This window comes from Boleophthalmus pectinirostris, unplaced genomic scaffold, assembly GCF_026225935.1.
Source record: "Boleophthalmus pectinirostris isolate CB_2022bp ecotype Guang Dong unplaced genomic scaffold, ASM2622593v1 HiC_scaffold_7, whole genome shotgun sequence".
Lineage (NCBI taxonomy): Eukaryota > Metazoa > Chordata > Actinopteri > Gobiiformes > Gobiidae > Boleophthalmus > Boleophthalmus pectinirostris.
Genome location: NW_026571473.1, coordinates 41,315,893 through 41,341,965, shown reverse-complemented (window position 1 = coordinate 41,341,965; position 26,073 = coordinate 41,315,893). Strand labels below are relative to the sequence as shown.

General features: G+C 43.1%; 2 protein-coding genes across 3 annotated transcripts in view; one reads left to right on the top strand and one right to left on the bottom strand.

The window, feature by feature from the left end:
• The window catches only part of ddx49 (DEAD (Asp-Glu-Ala-Asp) box polypeptide 49), a 23,960-nt gene extending 15,359 nt beyond the window's left edge, over window positions 1–8,601 (top strand). The window contains exons 8-13 of the mRNA XM_020936156.2: window positions 72–148; window positions 1,027–1,124; window positions 2,227–2,301; window positions 3,166–3,254; window positions 3,594–3,665; window positions 4,712–8,601. Coding sequence (XP_020791815.2) covers window positions 72–148; window positions 1,027–1,124; window positions 2,227–2,301; window positions 3,166–3,254; window positions 3,594–3,665; window positions 4,712–4,891 — 591 coding nt within the window. The 3' untranslated portion in view covers window positions 4,892–8,601. The remainder of the gene's footprint in view (window positions 1–71; window positions 149–1,026; window positions 1,125–2,226; window positions 2,302–3,165; window positions 3,255–3,593; window positions 3,666–4,711) is intronic.
• The window catches only part of LOC110170500 (regulator of nonsense transcripts 1-like), a 39,025-nt gene continuing 19,883 nt past the window's right edge, over window positions 6,932–26,073 (bottom strand). For both annotated transcript variants that reach the window (XM_020936154.2, XM_020936155.2), the window contains exons 15-24: window positions 24,594–24,807; window positions 24,391–24,508; window positions 23,003–23,159; window positions 19,778–19,920; window positions 19,113–19,287; window positions 18,943–19,024; window positions 17,171–17,329; window positions 16,843–17,054; window positions 16,289–16,406; window positions 6,932–14,066 (exon numbers count right to left, since the gene is read on the bottom strand). In XM_020936154.2, the coding sequence (XP_020791813.1) occupies window positions 16,290–16,406; window positions 16,843–17,054; window positions 17,171–17,329; window positions 18,943–19,024; window positions 19,113–19,287; window positions 19,778–19,920; window positions 23,003–23,159; window positions 24,391–24,508; window positions 24,594–24,807 (1,377 nt within the window). In that variant the 3' untranslated portion in view covers window positions 6,932–14,066; window position 16,289. The remainder of the gene's footprint in view (window positions 14,067–16,288; window positions 16,407–16,842; window positions 17,055–17,170; window positions 17,330–18,942; window positions 19,025–19,112; window positions 19,288–19,777; window positions 19,921–23,002; window positions 23,160–24,390; window positions 24,509–24,593; window positions 24,808–26,073) is intronic.

Below are 26,073 nucleotides of genomic sequence, written 5' to 3'. Positions count from 1 at the left end.
ATGAGCAAAGTAATGTAATAATAGTGTCATTTTATTGTTGTCATGTTGTTTATTTTAATTTTTTTCTCCAGAAACAACGGTTTGCGAATCTGGCCAAGTTCAAGGCGAGTGTGTACAGGATCCTGATCGCCACCGACGTCGCCGCCAGGTCAGAGAATCAAGACCAGAGTTTTAATAAAAGTACAGGCCGAGGTTTTGGTCCAGATCAATACAACGATTTTTAAAGCTGCACTGTGAATGAATTGTTCTGAGTTAAATAGTTCATTATTAACACATTGACGCCGGATGCTGCGCAGCGCTGAGTCTCCTGTCGGTTCTGGATTGTCTGGTGATCAGTGTAACTGGTAAAGGCGGAGCCACATGGGGGGCGTGTCCTCCTCTCGCTTCATTCACTCCCACAGAGACGCAAAACTGCCGGAGCTGCACTGTCGCGTTAAACCTTCTTTATCGTGGCGCATTATTTCTCCATTGAAAAATAATCCAACTGTCCCGCACATTTTCCCATCAAGACCTGGTTTGAAGTAACAGACGTTGTTCTTTACTGCGGCGCATGAACGCAGCTCAAACACTTGATCTGTTCACTGCTCCAGACGCTCCTGTAACAGGAGCCATGTCGCTGTGTCGTGTAACAAATAAACATGGTCAAACACAAAAATGCTGACAGTGACAATGACAGTGAAGACACAGACATTTGTGTTTGACCATGTTTATTTAGGATTATTAATTATAATTATTATATTAGGATTATTTTTCAATGGAGAAATAATACGACACAATAAAGAAGGTTTAACGCGACAGTGCAGCTCCGGCAGTTTTGCGTCTCTGTGGGAGTGAATGAAGCGAGAGGAGGACACGCCCCCCCCCATGTGGCTCCGCCTTTACCAGTTACACTGATCACCAGACAATCCAGAACCGACAGGAGACTCAGCGCTGCGCAGCATCCGGCGTCAGTGGGTTAAATCTTCTCCTTTGAGTTTACATGGAAATAGTGTGTGACCTCTGACCCCTCGTGTGTGCCGTGTGCAGAGGTCTGGACATCCCTGCGGTGCAGGTCGTCATCAACCACAACACCCCGGGTCTCCCCAAAATCTACATCCACCGAGTCGGCAGGACGGCGCGAGCAGGTAAAACACAGTCCAATCATTTTGACACATCCACAATATTTCTGTGTTTGTGTGAATCTCGGCTCGAACGTCCCACTGGCTCCAAAGTCCCGGCTCACACGTCCCATTCTCTCGGGAGGAATGTGCCCAAGAGGGTGGGGGGACGTTCTCGCCGCCTCGTCAGTGTGAGGTTCTTCATTATAAAATCAGCTTTTAGAATCAGAATAAAATGAAATGTGAAAGTACCAGACCAAACGTCAGGTCTTGTTTATGTCATTTTACTGATCTTCTTGAAGCCGCACACATTTATTCAATATAATCCTCATTTACTCACAGAACTTTACTATGAAATCTTATTTTAAATCATTTTTTTGTGTTCCCCATCTCCCAGAGCCTCTGTAACTGTTGATTTGGGAGGAAATCTTCATTATTTCTTTACCTGTCATGAACATAATTTGTAAACAGAGCAACACAAAGAAACTTAGAAAACTACAGAATTTGTTCAAAAATAATTCAGAAACACTTTTTTTTTTTTTTTTTTTACTTTTATTGCTACAAATCAATTCACATCAACAGTGTCCTGAGTCCAAGCCTTCACACAATTTATATATTTACTTTTTTTTCCCTTCTAGAAGAAGAAAAGAGAAGAAAAAAATTGCAAAAATGAATAAAAATGAAAAATAAGGCATGTTAGGGCAAACATGTTTTATTTGAAAAAGTCAGTGATTAGCTGTAGTTGAGCCGTTCACACTTCAGAATCATTTTGAAGAAGGTTTTAACTCTGTATTTCATTTAAATGTCAGATAAAATCCTGAAATATTTGCTGCACATCATTTTTGCATGTTTTTTGTATGAATGAACAAATGTGTTGAGGTAGATTGTAACTTGTGCGTGTTCAGTAAGTAATGACAATTTATTTTATTATTATTATTTTTAAATATTTGTATCTCAATGAACTTAGTTTGATAAAGGAACAATTCAGTGGGACTTTCCAGCTGCTTCCTGTTTGGGTGTTTGTGTTCATCACTTCATGTTTCTGTGGTTTTATGTTTGTGTCTTTCTCTTCTTCATCTCTTCTTCTTCTTCTTCTTCATCTCCTCGTGTTTGTTTTTGTGTTTTTCAGGGAGAAACGGCGTCTCCATCACTTTAGTGACTCAGTACGACATTCACCTGGTTCAATCCATCGAACAAAACACACGTGAGTCCTGATGTACATCTGTCTTCTACACACCTCCTCCTCCTCCTCCTCTTCTCTCCTCCTCCTCTTCTCTATTCCTTTTCTCACGCCCTCCTCTCTTCCTCCTCCTCTCCTCTTCCTCTTCTCACAACCTTCTCTCTCTTCCTCCTCTTCCTCCTCTTCTTTCCTCCTCCTCTCACGCCCTCCTCTTTCCTCCTCTCCTGCCTTATCTCCTCCTCTTCTCACCTCCTCTTCTCTCTCTTATCTCTTCTTCTCTCTTCCTCTTCTCACCACTTTTTCTCTCATCTCTCTTCTTCTCACCTTTCCTCCTGCTCTCTCTTCTCACCTCCACTTCTCTCTCTTCTCTTCCCTTCTCTTCTTCTTCCTCTTCTCACAACCTCCTCCTCTTCTCTCCTCTTTCTTCTCTTCACTCTTTCCTCCTCTTCTCATGCCCTCCTGTCTTTCTCCTACTCTTCTCTTTTCTCTCTTCCTCCTCTTCTACTCTCTTCTCTCCCCCCGTTCTCATGCGCTCCTCTCTTCTTCCTCCTCTTCTCACAACCTCCTCCTCTCTTTCCTCCTCCTCTCCTCTCTCCTCTTCTCACAACCTTCTCTTTCTTCCTCCTCTTCTCTCTTCCTCCTCCTCTCCTCTTCTCTCCTCCTCCTCCTCTTCTCACAACCTTCTCTCTTTCTTCCTCCTCTTCTCTTTCCTCCTCCTCTCCTGCCTTATCTCCTCCTCTTCTCTCTCTTCTCTCCCCTTCTCTTCTTCCTCTTCTCTCAACCTCCTCCTCTTCTCTGCTTTATCTCTTCCTCTTTTCTCTCCACTTCTCTCCTCCTCTTTTCTCTCCTCACCTCCTCTTCTTCCCTCTTTCTCTCGTGTCTGTGCAGAGACCAAACTGAAGGAGTTTCCGGTCGACGAAAAAGAAGTGAATAAAATCCTGACCCAAGTGAACGTGACGAGACGCGAGTGTGAAATCGTACGTCCTCTTTTCCTCTTTTTCTTATAAACCTTTAGAAATGTTTCAGCGCGTTGACGTTTGTTTTCACTGCAGAAATCTGGGACAACATTTTCTATTTTATTACCTCCAATAAAAAAAAAAACACCAGGATATCGAGCGAACCGATACCTGGACCAGTATCGGTATCGGTGCGTCCTGAGATTTAACAAAAACACCGAAACATGAACTGACAAATTCTGTATTTTCCAAACCTTTCGAGCATCAGAAGTCGCAGAGTTTTTCTATTTTTCTGCAGAATAAAACAGGAGAGTTTGAAATGTTTTTTGTGTTTTTGATTATTATTTTTTTGCTCGACAGAAACTGGAGGCGTCGGATTTTGACGAGAAAAGAGAAATCAACAAAAGGAAGCAGCTGATCCTGGAGGGAAAGGCAAGAACTGACGAGAATCTCTCTGTTTATACTTAAATACAACTTATTATTTAAAATCTGGCTCAGGGTTTTTAGGTTTTAGGTTCTAAACTAGTTTCGATACCAGTTTTAAATCCGTGTGTTGTTCGTTCATTCGTTTTTCAAAATAAAACCAAAAATAAGAAAATGAAAAAACTTAATTATTTTCTTCTTCAAAACCAAAATGAAAAAAACAGATAATGATTCGTTTTTTCAGTTTTTGATATTTTGTTTAAATGAAAAATGGAAAAAATGGATAACGGACTAAACCAGAACGAAAACTGGACGAAAACTGAACTAAACTAGGTCTAAAACTGGAGTAAAACTGGATTAAAACCAGGACTAAAACAAGGACTAAACCAAGTCTAAACCAGGACTGAAACAGGACTGGACCAGGACTGGACGTCGAGATGGGCCCGCATAGACTGTCGGGTGATCGGGACTGAGACCGGGACTTAGACCAGGACTGTGATTAGGTCCAGACCAAGATCAGACCGGGGTTGAGACCAGGACAGGACCAGACCAGGACTGAGACTGGGACCAAGATCAGGATTGAGACCAGGACGGGACTGAGACCGGGGCTAAAACTGGAGCTGAGATCAGAACCGGACTGGGACTGAGACCGGGACCAGGACCAGGATTGAGACCAGGACGGGACTGAGACCGGGGCTAAAACTGGAGCTGAGATCAGAACCGGACTGGGACTGAGACCGGGACCAGGACCAGGATTGAGACCAGGACGGGACTGAGACCGGGGCTGGAACCGGGACCAAGATTGAGACCAGGACCAAGACTGGGACTGAGATCGGTTTAGTCCTGGTTCAGTCCTTTATCTGTTTTTTCCATTTTTCATTTAAACACAAAATCAAAAACTGAAAAAACGAATCGTTGTCTATAATCATAGTTTTTTATTTTTCTTATTTTTGGTTTTATTTTGAAAACCGAATGACACACGGATTGTTTTAGTTTCTGATTTTCTGTACGAGTTTTAACTAATGGCCCTTAAACACTTCATCTGTTTTTTCCAGGACCCGGACTTGGAGGCGAAGAGGAAAGCCGAGCTGGAGAAGATCCGGAGTCAGAAGAGAAAGTTTAAGGAAAAGATCCAGGAAACGATGGAAAAACAGAAAAAAGCCCAAATCAAAAAAAACATCCGGAAACGGCGAGAGAGACAAAAGAAGAACAAGGCCAAAGCTGCAGCAAAATGACACTGGACTCTGGACCTGAGGTTAAAGACTCTGAGGTTAAAGACTCTGAGGACAGGGGGCGCTATTGTGCTTTTCTAAATCAACTTAAAAACAGAGCTGAGATTTAAATCTGGATTTCACTGAAGACCATAGACTTTAAGAGCCCATTTTGTGCCTTTTTCTAATGTAAAATGTCGTTTCCTCGTCACAAACAAACCTGGAGTTGTGTTTTTTTTCGCTCACAAGTTTAAACTCTCAAACCTGCAGATTTACTCTCGAGTTCTTCTCTCAAACTCAACAAATTTGGTCAAACGGGACGTCCTTCGTGGTGTTTTCAAACTCCACACAGACCTGGTTTAGACTAGAATTGTTTGGCGATTCCAAAAGTGAAATTATCCAATCACTTTTGAATTAAACCTAAAAAAGAGATGTTCACTGGAAAACTACAGCTTCATGACATCACGAGGTGGAACAAAGCATGAAGTGTAACATGAACCTGCCCAGAGACGACAGGTGGACATGAGCTCTGCTGCTACGACCTGGAACAAACCTCTCTCCTGTTGAGGTTCATGTAGATTGTGCACTGTCCCCGTCTCAAATTAAACTGGAGATGTAAACACTCATAATAGTTTTACTCAAACGTGTGAATGAAACAAAACAACTCCAGCTCTGTTTTTGTTTTTGAGGGAACAGCGTTAGAACATGACTTAAACCTCACCAGTCCATTATTTTGTGATATGTAGAACTTTTAAACTCATCCAAGCTGCTTCAGTTCAGTTCAGAACCGAAGAACTGAAACAGTTTGGATGAGCGGCGAAACATTCAACCTGAATAAACTTTTGTCCAGTTGAGATTGAATTTGCCTGGACGACTGAGGGATTTTACACTTCAGAGTCTAAAATTCATAGTGAAAAATTTCACAGTGATCCGATCTAACCTAGTAACAAACAGAAAACGGTGCACTGGAGCGATCTGATTGGTCAGAATTCACCTCATTATAATGTCAAACCCCGCCCACAGATGAGAACAGCCAATAGCACAAGAGTCAAACTCACATTGAGCCAAAATTTAAAACTGGGATTAAGTCGTGGGCCAAACTAAATATTTATTGAAAAATTTGCAAAAAACATCTGCATGTTTTCTCTTCTTTCGAGATATGTAAAGTTAAACCTTTTCTTATTAAAATGTTTAGTAATAATTTTGCTTAAACATTGAATCCAGAACAAACAGAATATAAAATAACATTTTAAATAAGTCATGTCTCTATAGTCGATCTGTAGGCGGTGGGCAGCTCTAATACAGATTTAATATGATCTTGCGGGCCAAATATAATTATATCACAGGCCAAATTTGGCCCCTGGGCCTGAGTTTGACTTGTCTGGCCAATAGGAAACCACCTCTGTCCTCTTCACAGGATCAATGCTTCTGTTTTGGCGTCTTGGATCTTTGCTGTGAATTTTTACTCTGTAGTTTGACTGTTCAGTTTGAGGATGTGAAAAGATCTGTACTGAATATTTAAAAGGTGACATTTTAAGTATACTTTTTCAGTAACTAAAATATCAAAAATGTTTTTTCAGAGTTAAAAATTGGGAGAAATTCAGCAGTATTTAAAATTCAAAATCCCCAGAGTCCCCTGTTCTGGCAAATTTATCCAAGAATTGTCCCAATTTTTGACAAATTTCATCCCTTCCAATAGTAAAAAAGAGGCATAAACTATCATTTGTTTATGAAAAATACAAAAAAGCTGCTTAAAAACGACCAAAACACACAAAAAACCTGACTAAACTGACTCATTTTCGTCACGAATGACCAGAGAGCAAAATAATTCTCTTTAATTCCGCACTCGTTTCACAATTTTATTATCACCAACCTCCAGAAATTAAGAGTGCCCCAGTTTTTTTATTTTGAAAATCTGCTCATGTGGTTTTCAGTCTCAAAACACCTGAAACTGTGTAATATTTTAGACAACAAAGACAAATTGTACATACATATATTGAAGTTTGTGTGTAATTTAATGATTTTGCAATAAATGAACACATAAAAACAAAAACAAAAAGCGTGTTTGTTGCATGTTTCGCTTTTATTGAATCAGTTACAAGGAGAATCAAAGCTGGAACTTCACTGCAAAATAAGGAACTCGTCCAGAATGGTAAACTATAATTACTCTAGCCCACTGATTTCAATACGGAACCTAAAGAATAATAAGAAGAATTAAAATCTACCCCAAAGTCCACAGCACAACTCCGGTCTAACTCTACGGAAAAGCAACATGTCCCTTTAAAGCTAAAAGTTACATAAACGAGCCACTTTCCAACGAGGCCGTCACGTTTTCCGTGTTTTCCCGACGGCGTGATTGTCTGCGTCTGAAAATATGGTACATTCTTATCGAGAAGAGAAAAAAAAAAGCAAAAAAACGACATTACAATCGCCGGAAAGTAGCAAAATAAAGCGGCTGACCGGCTAAGCGTCATTCCTACGGCGACGAGTTCAACGAAACGCGACGGGAAAAGGCGGGAATTCTATTTTTAAAACACGAGTTCGTGGCGTTTAAGTGCATATGACGGGTCCGGGCGTTAAATTTCACTAAAACATTTTTAAATTTGCGAACATAGTGTAAAAATCTCACGTCGTTTTGTGATTTTGTCGACGTTTATGGTTTTACTTCTTGACGAAACTTAACGAACAAGCGTCAAAACGGGAATAAATTACGCAGAAGTTCTGATTCCACTCACACAAATAAATAACTACACTTTTATTTTGTTAAATGAAGGTTTAACGTGTCAGAAAAAGTCTGTCCTTGCGCGTTTTTAAAGTTTTAAAACGCGTCGCTACTTCGGGATTTTTGTTCTTTTCTTCTCAACTTTTCTCCATAAAAAATGCCACTTCGAGGTTCCGTATTACGACGTTTTCCGATGTTTTAATGTCGTTTCTTCGTCGCAAACAGACCTGGAGTTGTCGTTTTTTTCCACACAAACACTGTACGTTTAGGCTGAGGTTACGAGGGAATACAGGAAGTGCTCCACTGTGTTTTTAAACTCCATATTGACCCGGGACAGTCCCAGTTTTGAGCCCCCGTCTCAGCAGATTTACACAAAACCACTAATTTGTCCCAGTTTTATACAAAAAATGTCCCAAATGTCTCTATTTTTGACCAATAATAAAGAGCAGAGGTGCACAAAAATATTGAAATACCGACGTATCGTATCGTTTTATGTGATGATTCAGTATCGATGTATCGCCGAGACTATTTTTATGCGACACATTTGACCTTTTTCGCTGTTTTGATGATTAAAATGTTTGTGTTTCTTTTTAACTTTGCATAAGAAGTGATTTAACATGATTTAGACTTTATTTTTCACGGAACTGAATCGAATCATATCGTATCGAATTGTACTGAATCAAAAGTGCACGGTATCGAAAAACGTATCGCATTCTGGCAACTTATCGGCAACTTGACGAATCACAGCCCTATTGACGATTAGGGGTGTGCAAAAATACTGACATATCGAAATATCGTATCGTTTAATGTGATGATACAATATCGATATCACGGGCTGTTTTATCGATATATCGCCAAGAGGATTTTTTGATGAATTTTACTCAATTATTTTGTTATAGAGCTTCAATTTTGTTGCTTGTTTAGCGGAAGGAAACTTATTTATGCGACACATTTGACATTTTTACCGTTTTGATGATTAAAATGTTTGTTAAACCACTTTTTGTGCAAAGTTCATCTGAAACACACAGGCTTTTAGTGTCACAGACATGAATTAAACTTTATTTTTCACAGAACTGAATCAATTAAAAATATATCGTATCAAATTCTACTGAATCAAAAGTGCACTGTATCGAAAAACATATCGTATCATTGCAACGTATCGGCAACTTGACGAATCACAGCCCTATTGACGATTAGGGGTGTGCAAAAATATTGAAATATCGATTATATCTTATTGTTTAATGTGATGATGCAGTATCGATATCGTGGGCTGCTGTTTCGATATATCGCTAAGAGTATTTTTTTTTTTTTGGTTTATTAGACTAAATCATTTTGTTACAGTTTTTCATTTGACATTTTCACTGTTTTGAGGATTAAAATGTTTGTGTTTCAAATGAACTAAGTGGTTTCACAAAGACTTTTAGTATCACAGACATGATTTAGTATTTATTTAGTATTGAATCATATCAAATCAATTTGAAATATATCGTATCGAATTGTACTGAATCAAAAGTGCACTGTATCGAAAAAAGTAACGTATCGTGGCAACTTAACGAATCACAGCCCTGTTGACGATTAGGGATGTGCATAAATATTGAAATATCGTATCGTTCAATGTGATTATATAGTATCGATATGTCCCCAAGAGTTTTTTGGGGGGATATTTTAGTAAATTATTTTGTTACAGCTTCATTTTCGTTGCTTGTTTAGAGGAACGAAACTTGTTTGACATTTTCACTGTTTTGATGATTAAAATGTTTGTGTTTCATATGAACTTTGCACAAGAAGAAGTGGTTTAACAAAGACTTTTAGAATCACAGACATGATTTATCCAAACCTTTTTTGCTCCTTTTACAAAATAAAAATGCCAAAGAGCTCCTCATTTTCACCGTCACAAGAAATGTATTAAATCTACGAGCCACGGCTTTAGATCGGGTACAGTTTGATGTTCACACGTTTATTTAGTGCACAATGTTAGTGATCATTTAAGTTATTCAAGATAAATAACTCGGGGACAAACTGGCAATCTGGAACATTCTAGAAAAGTCCAGAACGGCCGCTCGACTGTGGGTCCAGGGACGTTTTTTTGGTCCCACTCGGCCCGACGATACGTATAATTCTACTGCTGGCTTCTAATGACTCCTAATTTAGTCTTTATTTTTGACTGAAGCGTTTCGAAACGATTTCAAATATATCGTATCGAATCTAAAACTCACTGTATCGAGGTTTGTATCGTATCGCCAACTTCTTAATAATACCCAGCCCAGGTGAAGAGAGCGTAATTTGTTTGGGTAAAAAAGAAAAAAGCTGCTTAAAAACTACCAAAACGCGAAGAAAACGTGACTATACTGACTCATGTTGATCTTCCCAAGAATCATTTGGACAATTTCAGCTCTGGAACTGCCAATTTTTACTGAACTAAACTCGAAAAATCGCTTCATGACATTTTGACTCATAAAAAAGAAACAAACGAAACAAAACACAACTCCAGCTCTGTTTTTGCCGAGGACACTACTACAAACCCGACTTAAACCTCACGAGAGTCCGTTATTTTGAGTATTCTCCGACTTTTAACTGACACGAAACTACGGAAACCGGTCATATGCACTTCAAAAACCCCACAAACGAAAGGATTCTACGAAAGGATTTACGTGACGCGGGCGAAATCGTCTGTGCACGGACCGAACCCCCGCGATGCCGAGTCGGCGGAGGAGGGAGGGTCTCTGTGCTCTACATTCACACGCCCGCCCGGACGCTTTTGGTTAGAGGCACTGGCTTCGGTTCAGCATTCACGGTTCGTTGGCGTAGAAATTGTGTAATCGTCTACACAGGTTTTTTTCTTTTTTTTTTGTTGATTTTTGTGTTGTTTTTTTGGAGAGTAGTAAATCGAAAGCGTTGAGAAGGCTGTAAAATGAGCTCGTGTGGTAGGAAACGTTTGCCCTTTGAGTAAATCGGCGTTCGTTTGTAAAAGTTGAAGTCTGTAAATCCATTTCAAAAAGGTTCTGCAGATGTTTCCTCAAAAGTTGTGGTCTCCAAACAGTTTTACTCGAAAATTTTGACTAAAAACCAACAATTTTTATAAATTTTCTAGGCAAATTGTGTAACTTTTTTCTGCGTTGGATCTGTCAAAACGCTTTTCTGAACGGAGTTATAGTTACTGCTTTGTCTGGAATGTTCCGTAATATGGCTTTAAACCTTTCTATCTTCATCGAGACCAAACCGGACCAAGGTGCGGGTCAGATCTGCGGAGAGGCATCCAAGCTCACAGTCAGAATTCATGTTTTTCTAGGTATTTTTGACGGAATTCAAACACATAACTCAATAAAAGCGACACGTCTAATGCCATACTTCGGAATATTTCAGGTAAAAACGGTAAAATCTCCAAGGAGACAACCAGAAAAGTTACATGGTGAAGCTTTAGGCCACAAGATGAACCCAGATTGAGTTTAAAAATGTATTCTCAATTCATACTTTTATAATTTTGCAGTAAGTCTGCATCATTCTGGTTATATCTAAAATTAAAGGTGCATTGCGTAACTTTCCTGGAGGAGAGTCCGTCACCTGGTTGTCTATCGTCACAGAGACCAAGGTACAGGTCAGATCTGTGGAGAGGCGACGCCGTTCAGTCACAATCCCTGTTATTTTTCGGTTTTCGGCGGGGTTTTTTGAGCTAAAAATCCACCTGTAATTGAATAAATGTAAAGTAGAGCTGTTTAAAGTCACACTGCGGAACATTCCAGGCAGAGCAACGACGTATCCATAGAAACGAGCAAGCGACGGACCCCAGAAACGAAAAGTTACACAGCGCACGTTTAAGTATGGTGTAGTTTTTGGATGTCTGTGGGCAAAAAATGTAAAAAAAAGTCACCATTTTCTTTGAGCCTGAAGATTCTTTTTTTTCGATGACCTCGCTTCGCTGTGATTGGCCGAACCCACCTGTCACTCACACGGACACTGACCGAGCCCGGCCAATGGGAGGAGCAGGTGAGCACGGAGCTGTAGTATTGGCACCAACCAAAAAAACAAACAAAAACAAAACACCACGTAATTCAGGAAGAAGGTTCTACATTCGATTTGGTTTTCATGCAAACACGACAAAACACGTCAAGTCCTCCAGGTAAGACGGTCCAGACCAAGACTAGACCGAGATCTGGAGATGGTCCCACTGCTCCCGACACGTTTAACCCGGAGACACTGAAGAACGGGTCAAACGCAGAGGAAAAGAACCACGAAAATCACCAAAATATCAGATAATCAGGGCTCACGATTCAGTTTTTGTCACCTGGAAATGGCTTTTAAAGGCCGCCACACGACAGGATTTTTCCGACTCAAAAGATTTTTAAACAGACCTGAGGAGAATCTTACGAGACTTTAAATCTCCGATCGCAAAGACTGCAGCGGGATCTGTCTGCGGACCACAGGATAAGAAGCCGTGAGTGCGATCTCGTCAAAACGATCTCCAAACTCAAATAATCGAGTTGAAACTTGAAATTTAAAGCTTAACAAACTTTATTTTGGGATTTTTTTTAAATATAAATCAGTATATTTATTTTAGTTTTCAAGCATAGAGATTGTAGAACAGCTGGATATAGTGTTTATTTTGGACACGTTTTATGTTTTATACGTCGCAAAACTGTTTTAAGGTTCATATTTGTAGCTGATATTTATTTTCAGTTTGAAAGTTTTGCGTAAATTATCAATAACAAAGTGTTTTTATGAGAGAGAAACGCTGAATAAATGCATCGTGTAACTAAAAACTAATCGTGATTTCAATATTGACCAAAATAATCGCGATAACCGCACTCGTAATTTCGACACGAGTCAAATCTGTGTCGTTATTATTTGTAAAATGTGGAGCAAAACTTCCGATACAGGATTTTTAAAGCGTAAACGATTGGAGATAAAGTCCACAGGAAGTAGAATCTCTGCCGTTAATCTGCAGTTTCAGCTCGATCCGTGCGCCGTGTGGATGTAAACAAACACACGAGGGGAACTACTCCGGCCTTTTTACTTTTCAACAACGTAAAAAAAATTGGATTCACAGCGCCATTTTGTTTATTATTTCCAGACAAATTCTATGGATAATGTGGACGAGACGCTGCAGTTTAAATTTATAACTTTAAAAGAGGTGAGGGGAATAAAGTCTTCTCATTATTTTTGCATTTCCCGAGTTCGTGTCTCGCTCCTTCTGCCCCTGACGCTCCGTTTTATCGTCTGTTATCGCAGCGTTTCTGATGTTCGGTGTTTACGATCCGACCGTGATACCGATACCACACACACAAAGTCAAAAAGTCGGGTCGCGTGGAGAAGAAATCGCCGCCAAAATCGTGCAAATTCTCCTTGTTGCGTGTGGCGGCCTTTACTGAAAACGATCCACACATTCGCCGTCTCTGCTCCGTCTCCGTTCGCTCTTCTTTGCGACCTTTGAAAAACATCTGCAGGAACCTGATCTGCTCTAACAAACTCCCAAAAAATTTACACTTTCATGCTCCACACTCGTGCAGGTTGGACTGGCTTGGAGTTTCGAGCCCTGAAGCGTAGAAAATATGGCCTCTCTCCTCTCGCCTGCCTTAAGTTGTGCTTGAACCTCCTGCGCTTTTTTTTTTTACTCGCTGATTTTTGCTTTTTAAGTCGAGATAAACATGCACGCAGCTCCCTTCGGGGTTTGTCATTTAAAACGCAGAAGCAAAGAGAGAATCGACCCACAAACCCACCCGGAGTTTCAAGTTCAGAAAAATTAGGAAAAAAATAAATCGCAGACACTTCAGATTAGCGCGGTGCTGGTAATGTCTCATAGCTTTCGTTTTAGCAAAGTTGTGCTGTGATAAAAAAAGACTCCACAGACCGGAGGAAAGTCCGCGGGCCGTGCCTTGGACAGAACCGGCCTTGGACCGCTGCCCCAAACGTCACACGCGAAGCCGCCGTTTCCAAAAGCAGCTCAAGGTCTTTCAGTTCCAAGGCAGTTTGTACAAATCCGAGTTACCATGTTTTCTCTTCCTCCAGAAAAAGACGCTGCTCCTCTAATCTTCTTCTTCTTCTCCTCCTCTTCTTGTTCTCTGCTGCTGAGGCTTGGGATGCGCTTCACCCGGGTTCGACCGCCCTCCGCCTTCGTTTGACCCGGATCGGGGTGCTGGGGCGGCGCGGGGATGGGCGGGTGTTCGTTATGTTTGGGAGTTGTATCCGCGTTCCCGCCGGAGACTCCACGGCGTTGGTGAGCGGCGCCCTCTGCCCGTCTCCCCGTGTCGGTGCGGGCCCACGCCTCCGTGTAGCGCCCCCTGTCTCTCGTCTTCTGTCCTACAGTCGTCTCGCACGCAGCTCATGGTTTGGTTTCGCATTGCCGCCGGCGACCGCGCGGCGGGTGGTGCTCTCGGATGTAGCAGAGGAAAACATGTATCCATTTTATGTTTTTATTATTTCTCAGATTAAAAAGCTCAGACGATCTAAGCTCCGGTCGGGCCGAGCTCCATCTTCCATCACCTGCGGAAAAAACACACGGGTCAAGTACACGTCAGGTGTACGTCAGGTGTACGTCAGGTGCACGTCAGGTGTACACGTCAGGTGTACGTCAGGTGTACTACAGGTGTACAGTACAGGTGTACGTCAGGTGTACGTCAGGTGTACGTCAGGTGTACGTCAGGTGTACGTCAGGTACACGTCAGGTACACGTCAGGTGTACGTCAGGTGTACGTCAGGTGTACGTCAGGTACACAGGTGTACGTCAGGTGTACGTCAGGTGTACGTCAGGTGTACGTCAGGTACACGTCAGGTACACGTCAGGTACACGTCAGGTACACTAGTCAGGTGTACGTCAGGTGCACGTACAGGTACACGTCAGGTGTACGTCAGGTGCACTACAGGTACAGTCAGGTGTACGTCAGGTGTACGTCAGGTGTACGTCAGGTACACGTCAGGTGTACGTCAGGTACACGTCAGGTGTACGTCAGGTGTACGTCAGGTGTACGTCAGGTACACGTCAGGTGTACGTCAGGTGTACGTCAGGTACACGTCAGGTGCACGTCAGGTACACGTCAGGTGCACTACAGGTGTACGTCAGGTGCAGGTGTACGTCAGGTGTACGTCAGGTGTACGTCAGGTGTATGTCAGGTGCACGTCAGGTGTACGTCAGGTACACGTCAGGTACACGTCAGGGTACACGTCAGGTGTACGTCAGGTGCACGTCAGGTGTACGTCAGGTGTACGTCAGGTACATATTTCTGATATACTACAGGTATAATCCTGTTATAGTCCTGTGTCTCCTGCTGAACATTCCTCCATAGACATACATGCAGAACGCTCCCAGCATGATGTCACAGTAAAATATCTATAGTAGTACCACTCTAGTACTGGGACAGTCCTGTAGTAGTAGTACTTTGACAGTAGTACTCACTCTAGTACTGGGACAGTCCTGTAGTAGTAGTACTTTGACAGTAGTACTCTAGTACTGGGACAGTCCTGTAGTAGTAGTACTTTGACAGTAGTACTTTGACAGTAGTACTCACTCTAGTACTGGGACAGTCCTGTAGTAGTAGTAGTACTTTGACAGTAGTACTTTGACAGTAGTACTCACTCTAGTACTGGGACAGTCCTGTAGTAGTAGTACTTTGACAGTAGTACTCACTCTAGTACTAGGACAGTCCTGTAGTAGTAGTAGTACTTTGACAGTAGTACTCTAGTACTGGGACAGTCCTGTAGTAGTAGTACTTTGACAGTAGTACTCACTCTAGTACTGGGACAGTCCTGTAGTAGTAGTAGTACTTTGACAGTAGTACTCACTCTAGTACTGGGACAGTCCTGTAGTAGTAGTAGTACTTTGACAGTAGTACTCACTCTAGTACTAGGACAGTCCTGTAGTAGTAGTAGTACTTTGACAGTAGTACTCACTCTAGTACTGGGACAGTCCTGTAGTAGTAGTAGTACTTTGACAGTAGTACTCACTCTAGTACTGGGACAGTCCTGTAGTAGTAGTAGTACTTTGACAGTAGTACTCACTCTAGTACTGGGACAGTCCTGTAGTAGTAGTAGTACTTTGACAGTAGTACTCACTCTAGTACTGGGACAGTCCTGTAGTAGTAGTAGTACTTTGACAGTAGTACTCACTCTAGTACTGGGACAGTCCTGTAGTAGTAGTACTTTGACAGTAGTACTCTAGTACTGGGACAGTCCTGTAGTAGTAGTACTTTGACAGTAGTACTCACTCTAGTACTGGGACAGTCCTGTAGTAGTAGTACTTTGACAGTAGTACTCACTCTAGTACTGGGACAGTCCTGTAGTAGTAGTACTTTGACAGTAGTACTCACTCTAGTACTGGGACAGTCCTGTAGTAGTAGTACTTTGACAGTAGTACTCACTCTAGTACTGGGACAGTCCTGTAGTAGTAGTACTTTGACAGTAGTACTCACTCTAGTACTGGGACAGTCCTGTAGTAGTAGTACTTTGACAGTAGTACTCACTCTAGTACTGGACAGTAGTAGTAGTACTTTGACAGTAGTACTCACTCTAGTACTGGGACAGTCCTGTAGTAGTAGTACTTTGACAGTAGTACTCACTCTAGTACTGGGACAGTCCTGTAGTAGTAGTACTTTGACAGTAGTACTCACTCTAGTACTGGGACAGTCCTGTAGTAGTAGTACTTTGACAGTAGTACTCACTCTAGTACTGGGACAGTCCTGTAGTAGTAGTACTTTGACAGTAGTACTCACTCTAGTACTGGGACAGTCCGGTCACCCCGTGCTGATAGGCTCTCTCGCCCTGGTAGGTGGAGTCCTGGGACAGGGCCACGTCCATCTGGGACTTGAACTCGTCTCCGAGGTAACTGTCCTGGAGACACAGAGACCAGACCAGAGTGACCAGAGTGACCAGAGTGACAACAGGAACTTTAAACTGCACTACTACAAGAACACACAACAAACATACAGGAACATAAATATTTAAAGAGGAACTGAACACCTAAACTCCGCCCACATCTACACTTCAAACAGCGTGGTTAAACTGAGCGAGGTCTGGAGGACTAAAGGGGAGAGTGAGTCCTGAGTGATGTCACGTAGTACTTGAACTGAGATCAAACTGTTAAACTAATACAAGAATGAAATACATTTTGGAACAACACAGACACTGTCATGAGAGACACAAACAGGTGTGATGGTGTGAGTTCTCATACAGCAGCAGGAGGAGGACGAGAGTTTGTTTTGTTAGTTTTGTTAGTTTTGTTTTGTTAGTTTGTTTTGTTTTGTTGTTTTGTTTTGTTTGTTCGTACCTGCGAGAGCTCGGGTTGGGACAGCCCCGGTTGGCTCATCTGAGAGGGTTGGCTCATGTTCATGTAGCCCTGAGTGAGGGGCCCCTGGGAGAAGGGCTGGGAGGCCCCGTCCTGACTGGCCTGGCTGTGGGGGCCGTTCCCCTGAGCCCCGCCTCCACGTGACCTCTGACCCCGACCGCGGCCCGGCTTTCCCTTCATCCCGCCTTTCATCCCTGACACGGGAAACGGACAAAGAAGGTTTATGATGTAACGCGACTGGACCATGTGACACAGAGATTCTTATAAAGACACATGTTCCCCAGTGCGGCATTAAACCCGTGCTCTGTACCTGCGGGGCCGTTGGCGTGGCCCATGTAACTGGGCGGGGGCATCGGGGGCATCACCAGGTTCAGGGGGATGGGCAGGTTCATGGCCATGTGCCCCGGTCCTGCCCCGATCATCCCGATCTGATCATGGGTCTGGAAGTACATGTTAGAGGGACGTCCCGCTGGAAGAAGAAGAGGAGACGAAGAGGAGACAAGAGGAGAGGAAGAGAGAAAGAGGAGACGAGAGCACAGGAGGAGAGGAAGAGGAGACGAGAGGAGAGGAGAAGAGGAGACGAGAGCACAGGAGGAGAGGAAGAGGAGACAAGAGGAAGAGGAGACGAGAGGAGAGAGAGCACAGGAGGAGAGGAAGAGGAGACAAGAGAAGAGAGAGAGAGAGAGAGAGGAGACGAGAGGAGAAGAGAAGAGGAGACAAGAGCACAGGAGGAGAGGAAGAGGAGACGAGAGGAAGAGGAGACGGAGACAGGAGAGAGGAGAGGAGACGAGAGAGAGGAGAAGAGGAGACGAGAGGAGAAGAGAAGAGGAGACGAGAGCACAGGAGGAGAGGAAGAGGAGACAAGAGGAAGAGGAGACGAGAGGAGAGGAGAAGAGGAGACGAGAGGAGAAGAGAAGAGGAGACAAGAGCACAGGAGGAGAGGAAGAGGAGACGAGAGGAGAGGAGAAGAGGAGACGAGAGGAGAGGAGACGAGAGGAAGAGGAGACGAGAGGAGAGAGGAGACGAGAGCACAGGAGGAGAGGAAGAGGAGACGAGAGGGAGAGGAGACGAGAGGAAGAGGAGACGAGAGGAAGAGGAGACGAGAGCACAGGACGAGAGGAAGAGGAGACGAGAGGAGAGGAGAAGAGGAGACGAGAGCACAGGAGGAGAGGAAGAGGAGAGGAAGAGAGAAAGAGGAGACGAGAGCACAGGAGGAGAGGAAGAGGAGACAAGAGGAAGAGGAGACAAGAGGAAGAGGAGACGAGAGGAGAGGAGAAGAGGAGACGAGAGCACAGGAGGAGAGGAAGAGGAGACGAGAGGAGAAGGAGACGAGAGCACAGGAGGAGAGGAAGAGGAGGAAGAGCACAGGTGAGCATTGGGTTTGTCTACAGGGAAAAACTTAGTACAAGTGATTTTGGGTGGTTTTGTTTCTATTTAATTTGACTCGTTTTACTGTTTTAGGACGGGTTTGATCAAATTTTCAGCAGTTTATCCTTTTCGTTGTCATCATTTTATTATCTCCGTGCAGCACTTTGGAAACTGCTTTGTTTGTAAAATGTGCTGTAGAAATAAAGTGGATTTTAATTTGGATTTGAAGTGGAGAGAGATTTCCCAAAACCACAAATTTATGTAGAAAATATGCCATCTGACAACATCCTGGACATATTTGCAAATAAAAGGAAGTGTCTTGTCAAAAAAAAACAAAAAAAAACTCATCTGTGTCTATTAGTGCTAATGATGAACCAATGTTAAATTTGTTGTCAATTTCTTTAACGTGATTAAATAACAACTCATTGATTTATTAAAGACACCCTGTTACATTCCTATCCGTGGGTTACTGGTGAAATTTGCCACAGTAATAAAATTTCAAACTATTGTTCTATGTTTTGAACAGCCAAAAATCCTTAAAACTTACGAAACTTACGCATGAGAAGCTTTTGCAAGTTGCGTATTGCTATGTAAGTTATTATGATTTTTAATAATTATGATTCCAAATGTCAATTTTCAAATCCTTTAAATGAAGAAGTGCTGGCAGATTCCCAAATATGAGTTATGAAGTTCACGATAAACACAAACTCTTACGTGCGCTGGAGCGGTCGTAGGCGGAGCCGGGGATCAGAGCCTCTCTGGCGTCGTACATGGCTGTGCTCATGAAGCGCCCTCCCTGAAAACACACACACATTATTATTATTACACTGATTTAACACAGATGACGAGTGTCAGAGCTGCGGGCGCGTGGCTGGAGCACTCACGGGGTTGATGGTGTTGAGCAGTTTTCGGGGTTTGCTGAACTGCATGAGACTCTCCCTCAGGTTGTTCAGGGGCCCCTCCACCAGGACCTTCTGCTCTTTGTAGTAGTTCAGGAGGTTGTTCCACAGCGGCTGCTTCGACAGGGCCTTGGGGTTCCCCACGATGATCACGCCGTACCTGCCGACCGGGAGGTGAGGAGAGGATTGAACTCATCACATCCAAGAGACAGAAATCATGAGGCTTTCAAAAAGGACTGGACCAGGACTAAACCAGGTCTAACATCGGACCTATAAACTAACCACAAACAGGAATTTATACAATAATAAACCACAGTGCTGCTCCAAATAAATATATAGCAACATTTTAGTCCAGGTTTTGACTGTGGCTGCAATATTTTCGATAAATTTTGTTGAGAAAAATCATTTTATTTCAACATTTTTACCTCGTACAGTTTGTGTACAAGTCACTTTTGTCATGACTTAATCTTTAAACAGTCATCTCTTATCAGTATTTAGATGTAAGTGTGATAATGCAGGACTTTGTTGACTATGGGGAAGAATTTTAGACTAATCAAATGTTGAGAACTTCCTCGTCATCGGCGTTTGTCAGTCAACAGCCCCACAAACCCCGTCTCTCTCTTTCTCTCTCTGTGTGTTGTAGTTCTTACTTGGCTCTGGTGAGGGCGACGTTGAGGCGGCGCGGGTCGTTGAGGAAGCCGATGCCCTGGTGCTCGTTGGCTCGGACGCACGACAGGATGATGAAGTCCTTCTCTCGGCCCTGGAACGCGTCCACGCTCGCTATCTCCACCTGCTGCGGGGGGGACGACACGAGCACGCGGTTACACAAGGCCAGGATTCTGCGGGAAACGTGTGAGGAAGTCCCGCCCACAGAGGAGACACCGGGAGGAGAGAGGATCTAAACTCCTCACTGAGACCAATAAAGTTTGATTCATTTCCCTGATGTCTGCTCCTGAAGTCTCCCTTAAGTTTACTCCTTCATTCTGAGGTTTTCTTCAGGACCCCGCTTAATACGACAATGAAAAAATTGAGGATCGAGGGGAGGAATCAAGGAGAAGGAAGCGAGGAAAAAGAAATGAGACGCGGCCAAAGTCTCAAACGGTTTAGGGTGCAGCAGCGGCGCATCTCCAGCTGCTGCAGGGAGGATTAAGGCTTGAAGTGAAACACCAAACACTTTGTTAACTACGTCTGCGTTCAGACTGCAGAGTGAAGTGACCCAAATCTGATGTTTTTAACCCCTATGTTCCTGTATCTGATCTTTTAATGACAGTCTGAACCACACAGACCTGATTTGTTCAAATGCGACCCAGGACACACAAGCTACGTTCAGACTGCAGGGCTTAACGCTCAATTTGGATGTTTTTTCAAGCTCGTTCACATTTCCAGTTAAATGTGACTTGTATGTGACTCCAGTGTGAACATTAAACGGCCCGAAAGTGTCCCACATGTGACACTGGAGACACGACGACGTCAACCGCAGCGAGCGTCTCTGTGTTTACACAAGTTGTCCAAACATGGACGCAGCATCGAGCACCTGGAGATTTTAAAGTTCCTCTCGTACCGGAGCCACAACATGAACAACTGACTTGTTTTAAGGAGGAGATTGAGAAGGAGAAGGACCAGGTTTTTGGTCGTGGTGTTTTGTGGTTCAGTCCGTTGAAAGGAACGTGTGGATGTGGAGACGGAGCCAAGAGTGGTGAGTGGAGATGTGCTTCACTTCAGTCACACAGAGTTCATTAACAATTTTCGCAGGACGAGAAGAACGTTTGTGTACATTTGTCACTTGTTGATAACGTGTAGGTGGATGAATGCACTTTGACCGTTCACACTGAAGTTGTAAAGACCACTTAGGTCTTCACCTTTATCTATTCATTCAGTTGGGTGAAATTCTTATTTGTTAACATTATTCTGTTGTGTATGGTCCTTTATTTGTGGGTAAATGCCATTGTTTCAGGCGATATCTGTTTATTGCGCCCTCCCCGGACGCACGGGGATTTAAGGGGAGAAGGACGCACGCGCAAGAAGGCGTACAGGTGTGACGTCACACGCCGTTTTGGACGCCTGCCAGGAGCTGTCGGTGCCGTGGGACCACGTTATTGGAATATTGTCGCTGCATTTTTGGATTATCGCGTTGCCAATCGTGCTGGAATCTTATTTTACCACGGGAGCTGCTGGACTGAGCGTCAGAACCGGAGCGCGGGTGGCGTGAGTAAATCGCAAACTGTACCGTCTCACGTCACGCTGCCGCGCAGCGGGGGGGAAAGACTTTGGGAACTTTTGGGGGAAGTTGCTCGGGACTGTTGTGGGTGGTGGACTATATTGAACTGTTGTTTATTGTTTTGTTGCACTGGGGTTTGGGTTTTGTGTCTGGGTTTTGGGGATTGGGCGCTCGAGCGCGGGGTGGTGTTTGGGGGGTATTGTGTGTCTGGTGTGGCCGTGTTCGTTTGTGTCTGGCAATGCCAATAAACGCCAGATAGGCCAAAGCACTTATTTTTTGCATGTCGTTATTTCATCCCGCTGAAATGAATGGGTCCTCCCGCGACCTTAATTTAGCGTTGTAGCTTTTCTCTTGGCGAGAACAGGTGAATTGTTACAGAGTCACATGTCAAAAGATCAGATATGTATCGGTTTTAGGAGCACATATCCAAGTGTCCTGTGTCGCTTTTGAAAAAATCTGATCTGTGTCGTTCAGACTGTCAATAAAAGATCAGATACAGGAACATAGAGGCCAAAAAATCGGATTTGGGTCCCTTCAGGCTGCAGTCTGACCGTAGCGTAACGTTGGATATGTGCTCCTGAAACCGATACATATCTGATGTTTTGACATGTGACTTCAGTCTGAACGGTCAGGTCACATTCATCCACCTACAGCCCAATGACGACGCCTTTGCTCACTGAAATAGGCTGCTGAAGACGTGTTTCCTCCTGCGAGAGTGTTTCAAGTAGGTGCTCACAAATGTTCACAAACGTTCTTCTCGTCAAATGAAAATTGTGCCTGAACTCCGCATCAGTGAAACAGTGAAGCACATCACAATTCCACCAGTCTTGTCTGCGACTCTGCACCCACACGTCCTTTTCTACGGACAAAACTCCACAAAACTCCACGACCAAAAACCTCGTTCTTCTCCTTCTCAGTCTCCTCCTTAAAACAAATCATCTGTACATGTTCTGGCTCCGGCACGACAGCAACTTTAAAATCTCTGCTTCCCTCTGGTCAGAGGCTTTTAGTCCCAAGATCTAGAACAAATCATTTTAAAAGGAGCTTCGTTCCGGCTGCTGTCGTACTTATGAATCAATTGTAATCTATACATCTAAGATGGTGTGTTTTTAACATATTTAATATTTATTGTGTTTTTAGTCAAGCATGATTCATAAATTTAACTAATTGTTTATGGAACAAACCATTCTGCACTGGAGCACTATAACACTTTATTTTGTAATTGTGTTTTTATACAAGTTTTGTATGAATGAATGAAATGTGAAATGTGGGGCCTGCCTCTCAAATCTGCAAAGCAAATTTACCTACGGGTACGAATAAAGCGACCGAACCTAACCTAACCTTTCTCCAGGCTCGATGCTGCGTCCATGTTTAAGTTTCGCTGCTGTGATGTTGTCATGTCCTCTGATGCTCATGCAGGACACTTTTGGGGTGTTTAAAGTTCACACTGGAGATCACACAGAAGTCACATTTAACTGGAAACCTGAACGACCTCGTAAAAAAATCTGATTTCCCCAAAAAATCCGAAATGAGCGTTAAGCCCTGCAGTCTGAACGTCGCCAAAAAGTCTCTAAAACAAGCATCCAAAACCGTAACCTTCCAGTGCGGCGTTCCCCTGGACCAAACAGAACTCTGGGAAGTGTAGTTTGGTTCTTACCTGGTAGAGTTTGGTGTGCAGGGAGCCGCTGAACTGCATGTACTGGACCAGGTAGGAGCGCTGTCCCTCGTACGGGGTGATGATGCCGATCTGATCCGGTTTGGCTCCAGCTTTCAGCAGACGAGTGGTGATCTTCTCCACGTTGGCCGCTTCAGTCCTGCACAGCGAGAAAACTCAAATCAGAAAAACCCAGCGATAAACAAATGGACAAGAGCGGGCAGGATCGCTCAGCTGGGCATTTGTCTACGTTTATATACACCTTTAAGTCATAAAATGAACTTTACTGACCCAATCCCCAAAAGTATAAGGTAGGTCTGCGCGATATGGAGCAAAAAACATATCTCGATATGTGTACGAGAAAAATAACTCCCCAAAACTACTGCAAAAATAAATACGCCAAATTCCACAAGGTCTTTTTTATTGAAGTGCAAGAGGTAGTTCAGGTAGGAACAAAGTGCTTCTGATACATTCAAGATTAGGAAAAATGTTTGATTACATAAATAATTTAACCGTAAAATAAAAGAAATATTGTCTTCTTTTCATTCATAAATAAAACAACTCAACTCAAGCTCATCTTTGCATTAACTCTGTAACTGTAGGAGAACCATGAGCTCCTTTAACAGAGGAAGCTCAGGATGTTCATTATTTAACAGATCCATGTTCCTCACCAGTTTAAGACGCTCTGAGGTTTAATCCCACAATCCACTGCAGATCAAACCCAATGCTTCCAAACACTATTGTACAAGTGACACTGCAGCAGATTATTCATTAAAATCTTCTGCATAAATAAACTTTACAACATAAACATAACGACCTAGAGCCACATCAGCCTGTTTGAGATTATAATGTGTTTAATTCAGTTTTGCGCACACGTGTTTACATTTTACAGAAAGGAAAGTTAAACCGCATGGCTCATTTGCATAAACGGCTCTTTCCTTGTGCGCTGATGCGGTTCAGCTTCTGTCGGACAAATGGACACGACTCAGTGGAATATGAGTGTTCTCTCTGTGACAGAGGATGTGCTGCTGATGGTTTTGTCTGAAAATGGTGGAAAAGTTTCATGGTGCTAGAAGCTTTTCACTGGCACCAACTTTCAGCGTTCACGGCGATAGTGACAAGTGAATGAAACAAACAGCAAAATCATTGAGGCTGGAGTGCGCGAGGGCGACGACAGAGAAGGCAAACAAGCAAAACGGCAAAATCAGAATTGAATATATGCATTATATCGATATCTACGATATGTCAGAATCCATATCGAGTTTAAAACATAACTCAATATATTTAAAATATTGAGATATTGCCCACCCCTAGTATAAGGTTCAACATTTATGTCTATTTGAATATTTCGTGCCTGAAGCGTTGAAGTGGCCTGTGCGGTGTCTTCTCACCTGTTGAGGTAGGAGGTCCCGGAGCTGGCGATCTCCTCCTGTCCCTGAGTCACGTAGAAGAACATGGGTTTGTCCGGCTGCGGCCACTGGAAGTCAAAGCCTTTCTTTATGCGATCGGCTGCAGCAAACAAGAGACAGACGTTATTATCAGAGCACGCGTTATTGTTTAGACAGAGAGAGGCGGAGAGGAGTGTGTTTCGGACCTGCCGTGACGCCGTTCTGCAGGGAGCCCTCGTAGAAGATGTTGGAGGGGAAGGCGCTGAGGGCGGGGTGCATGCGGTACTGCACCTGGAGCCGGATGGGTCTGATGCCCAGGACCACCAGACGCTCGAACAGAGACTGGGACAGACCCGCTTTGGCCGCCTTCTTACACATCACCACAGGACCCAGCTGGCAGTGATCGCCCACCAGGATCAGCTGCACCACACACATACAAACACACGACACGGTTAGAGTCACACAGGAGGTCAACTCGAGCTCAGTGAGACGCAGGGTTAGAGTCAGACGGTAGAACAGAGGCGATATGGACAAAATAAAATGTTATGATGCTCTACAGCAGGGGTGTCAAACTCATTTTGGTCTGGGGGCCGTATCCAACCTACTTTGATCCCAAAAGGGCCGGATCAGAAAACTCATGTCATATAAACCCCAAAAATAACAATAAGTTCAAATGTTTGTGCAAAGAAACACAAATCTATTACAGAAATCTTTTTTAATTGATGAACTCTTTCTTATTATAATATTATAATATTATGAACAACCTGAATCTTTAAGAAAAATTCAATTTCAACACAAAGTTTTAACATGAACTTGTTTGCAAATAGGAATAAGTCAATTTTTGTTGTAAAATCCTGCACTCGGCTCCACTTTTCTCATGTTGGACATTTTTCTGATGAGGGTGTCACGGTCAACAGTCAAAACGATCGTCCTTTAAGAGCGTTTGGAAAGAGACAAGTCTTCATTTGTGCTGCTCTGGTGGGAGGGGCCACGTACAGAGACGCTGGAGACGCTGCTGTGATAAACACCGCAGAAAATTACCAATATTTTAATAGAAAATATAATTTAAATATTTTAGTAGAAAATCACCCAAGGGCCACATTAAAGATCTTGGAGGGCCGGATCTGGCCCCCGGGCCTTATGTTTGACACCTGTGCTCTACAGGGATGTAACAAACCAAAATATCATGATATCGTATCATCAAAGTTCTCACAATAACATCGTGGACCATCACAATATATCAATTTATAAGACTCTTTGCTGAAATGAAGAGTTAAGAAAAGGGAACTACACAGACCATGATCCTTTGCTCCATTTCAGTGCAGACGACAAGAAGAAATAACAGTTCTAACACTTTAGTTCTTTGGATTAAATTTTGTCGAGGCGTTTTAAGAGGAAAAAGTCACATATTCACAGTTTTGTTTGCCTCCACAAAATATCGCAATAAATATCTACACACACACACACATATATATATATATATATATATATATATATATATATATATACACCGTGAGCTGAATATCATGTAAATATCGTACAGAGAGATTTGGATATTGTTGCATCTCTAATCGTGAGCCTCCACACCATATGGCAATAAATATCGTACCGTGAGATGTTTAGCGTGAAAATATCGTGCAGAGAAATTTGGATCTTGTTACATCCCTAATCATGATCTTTCCCACG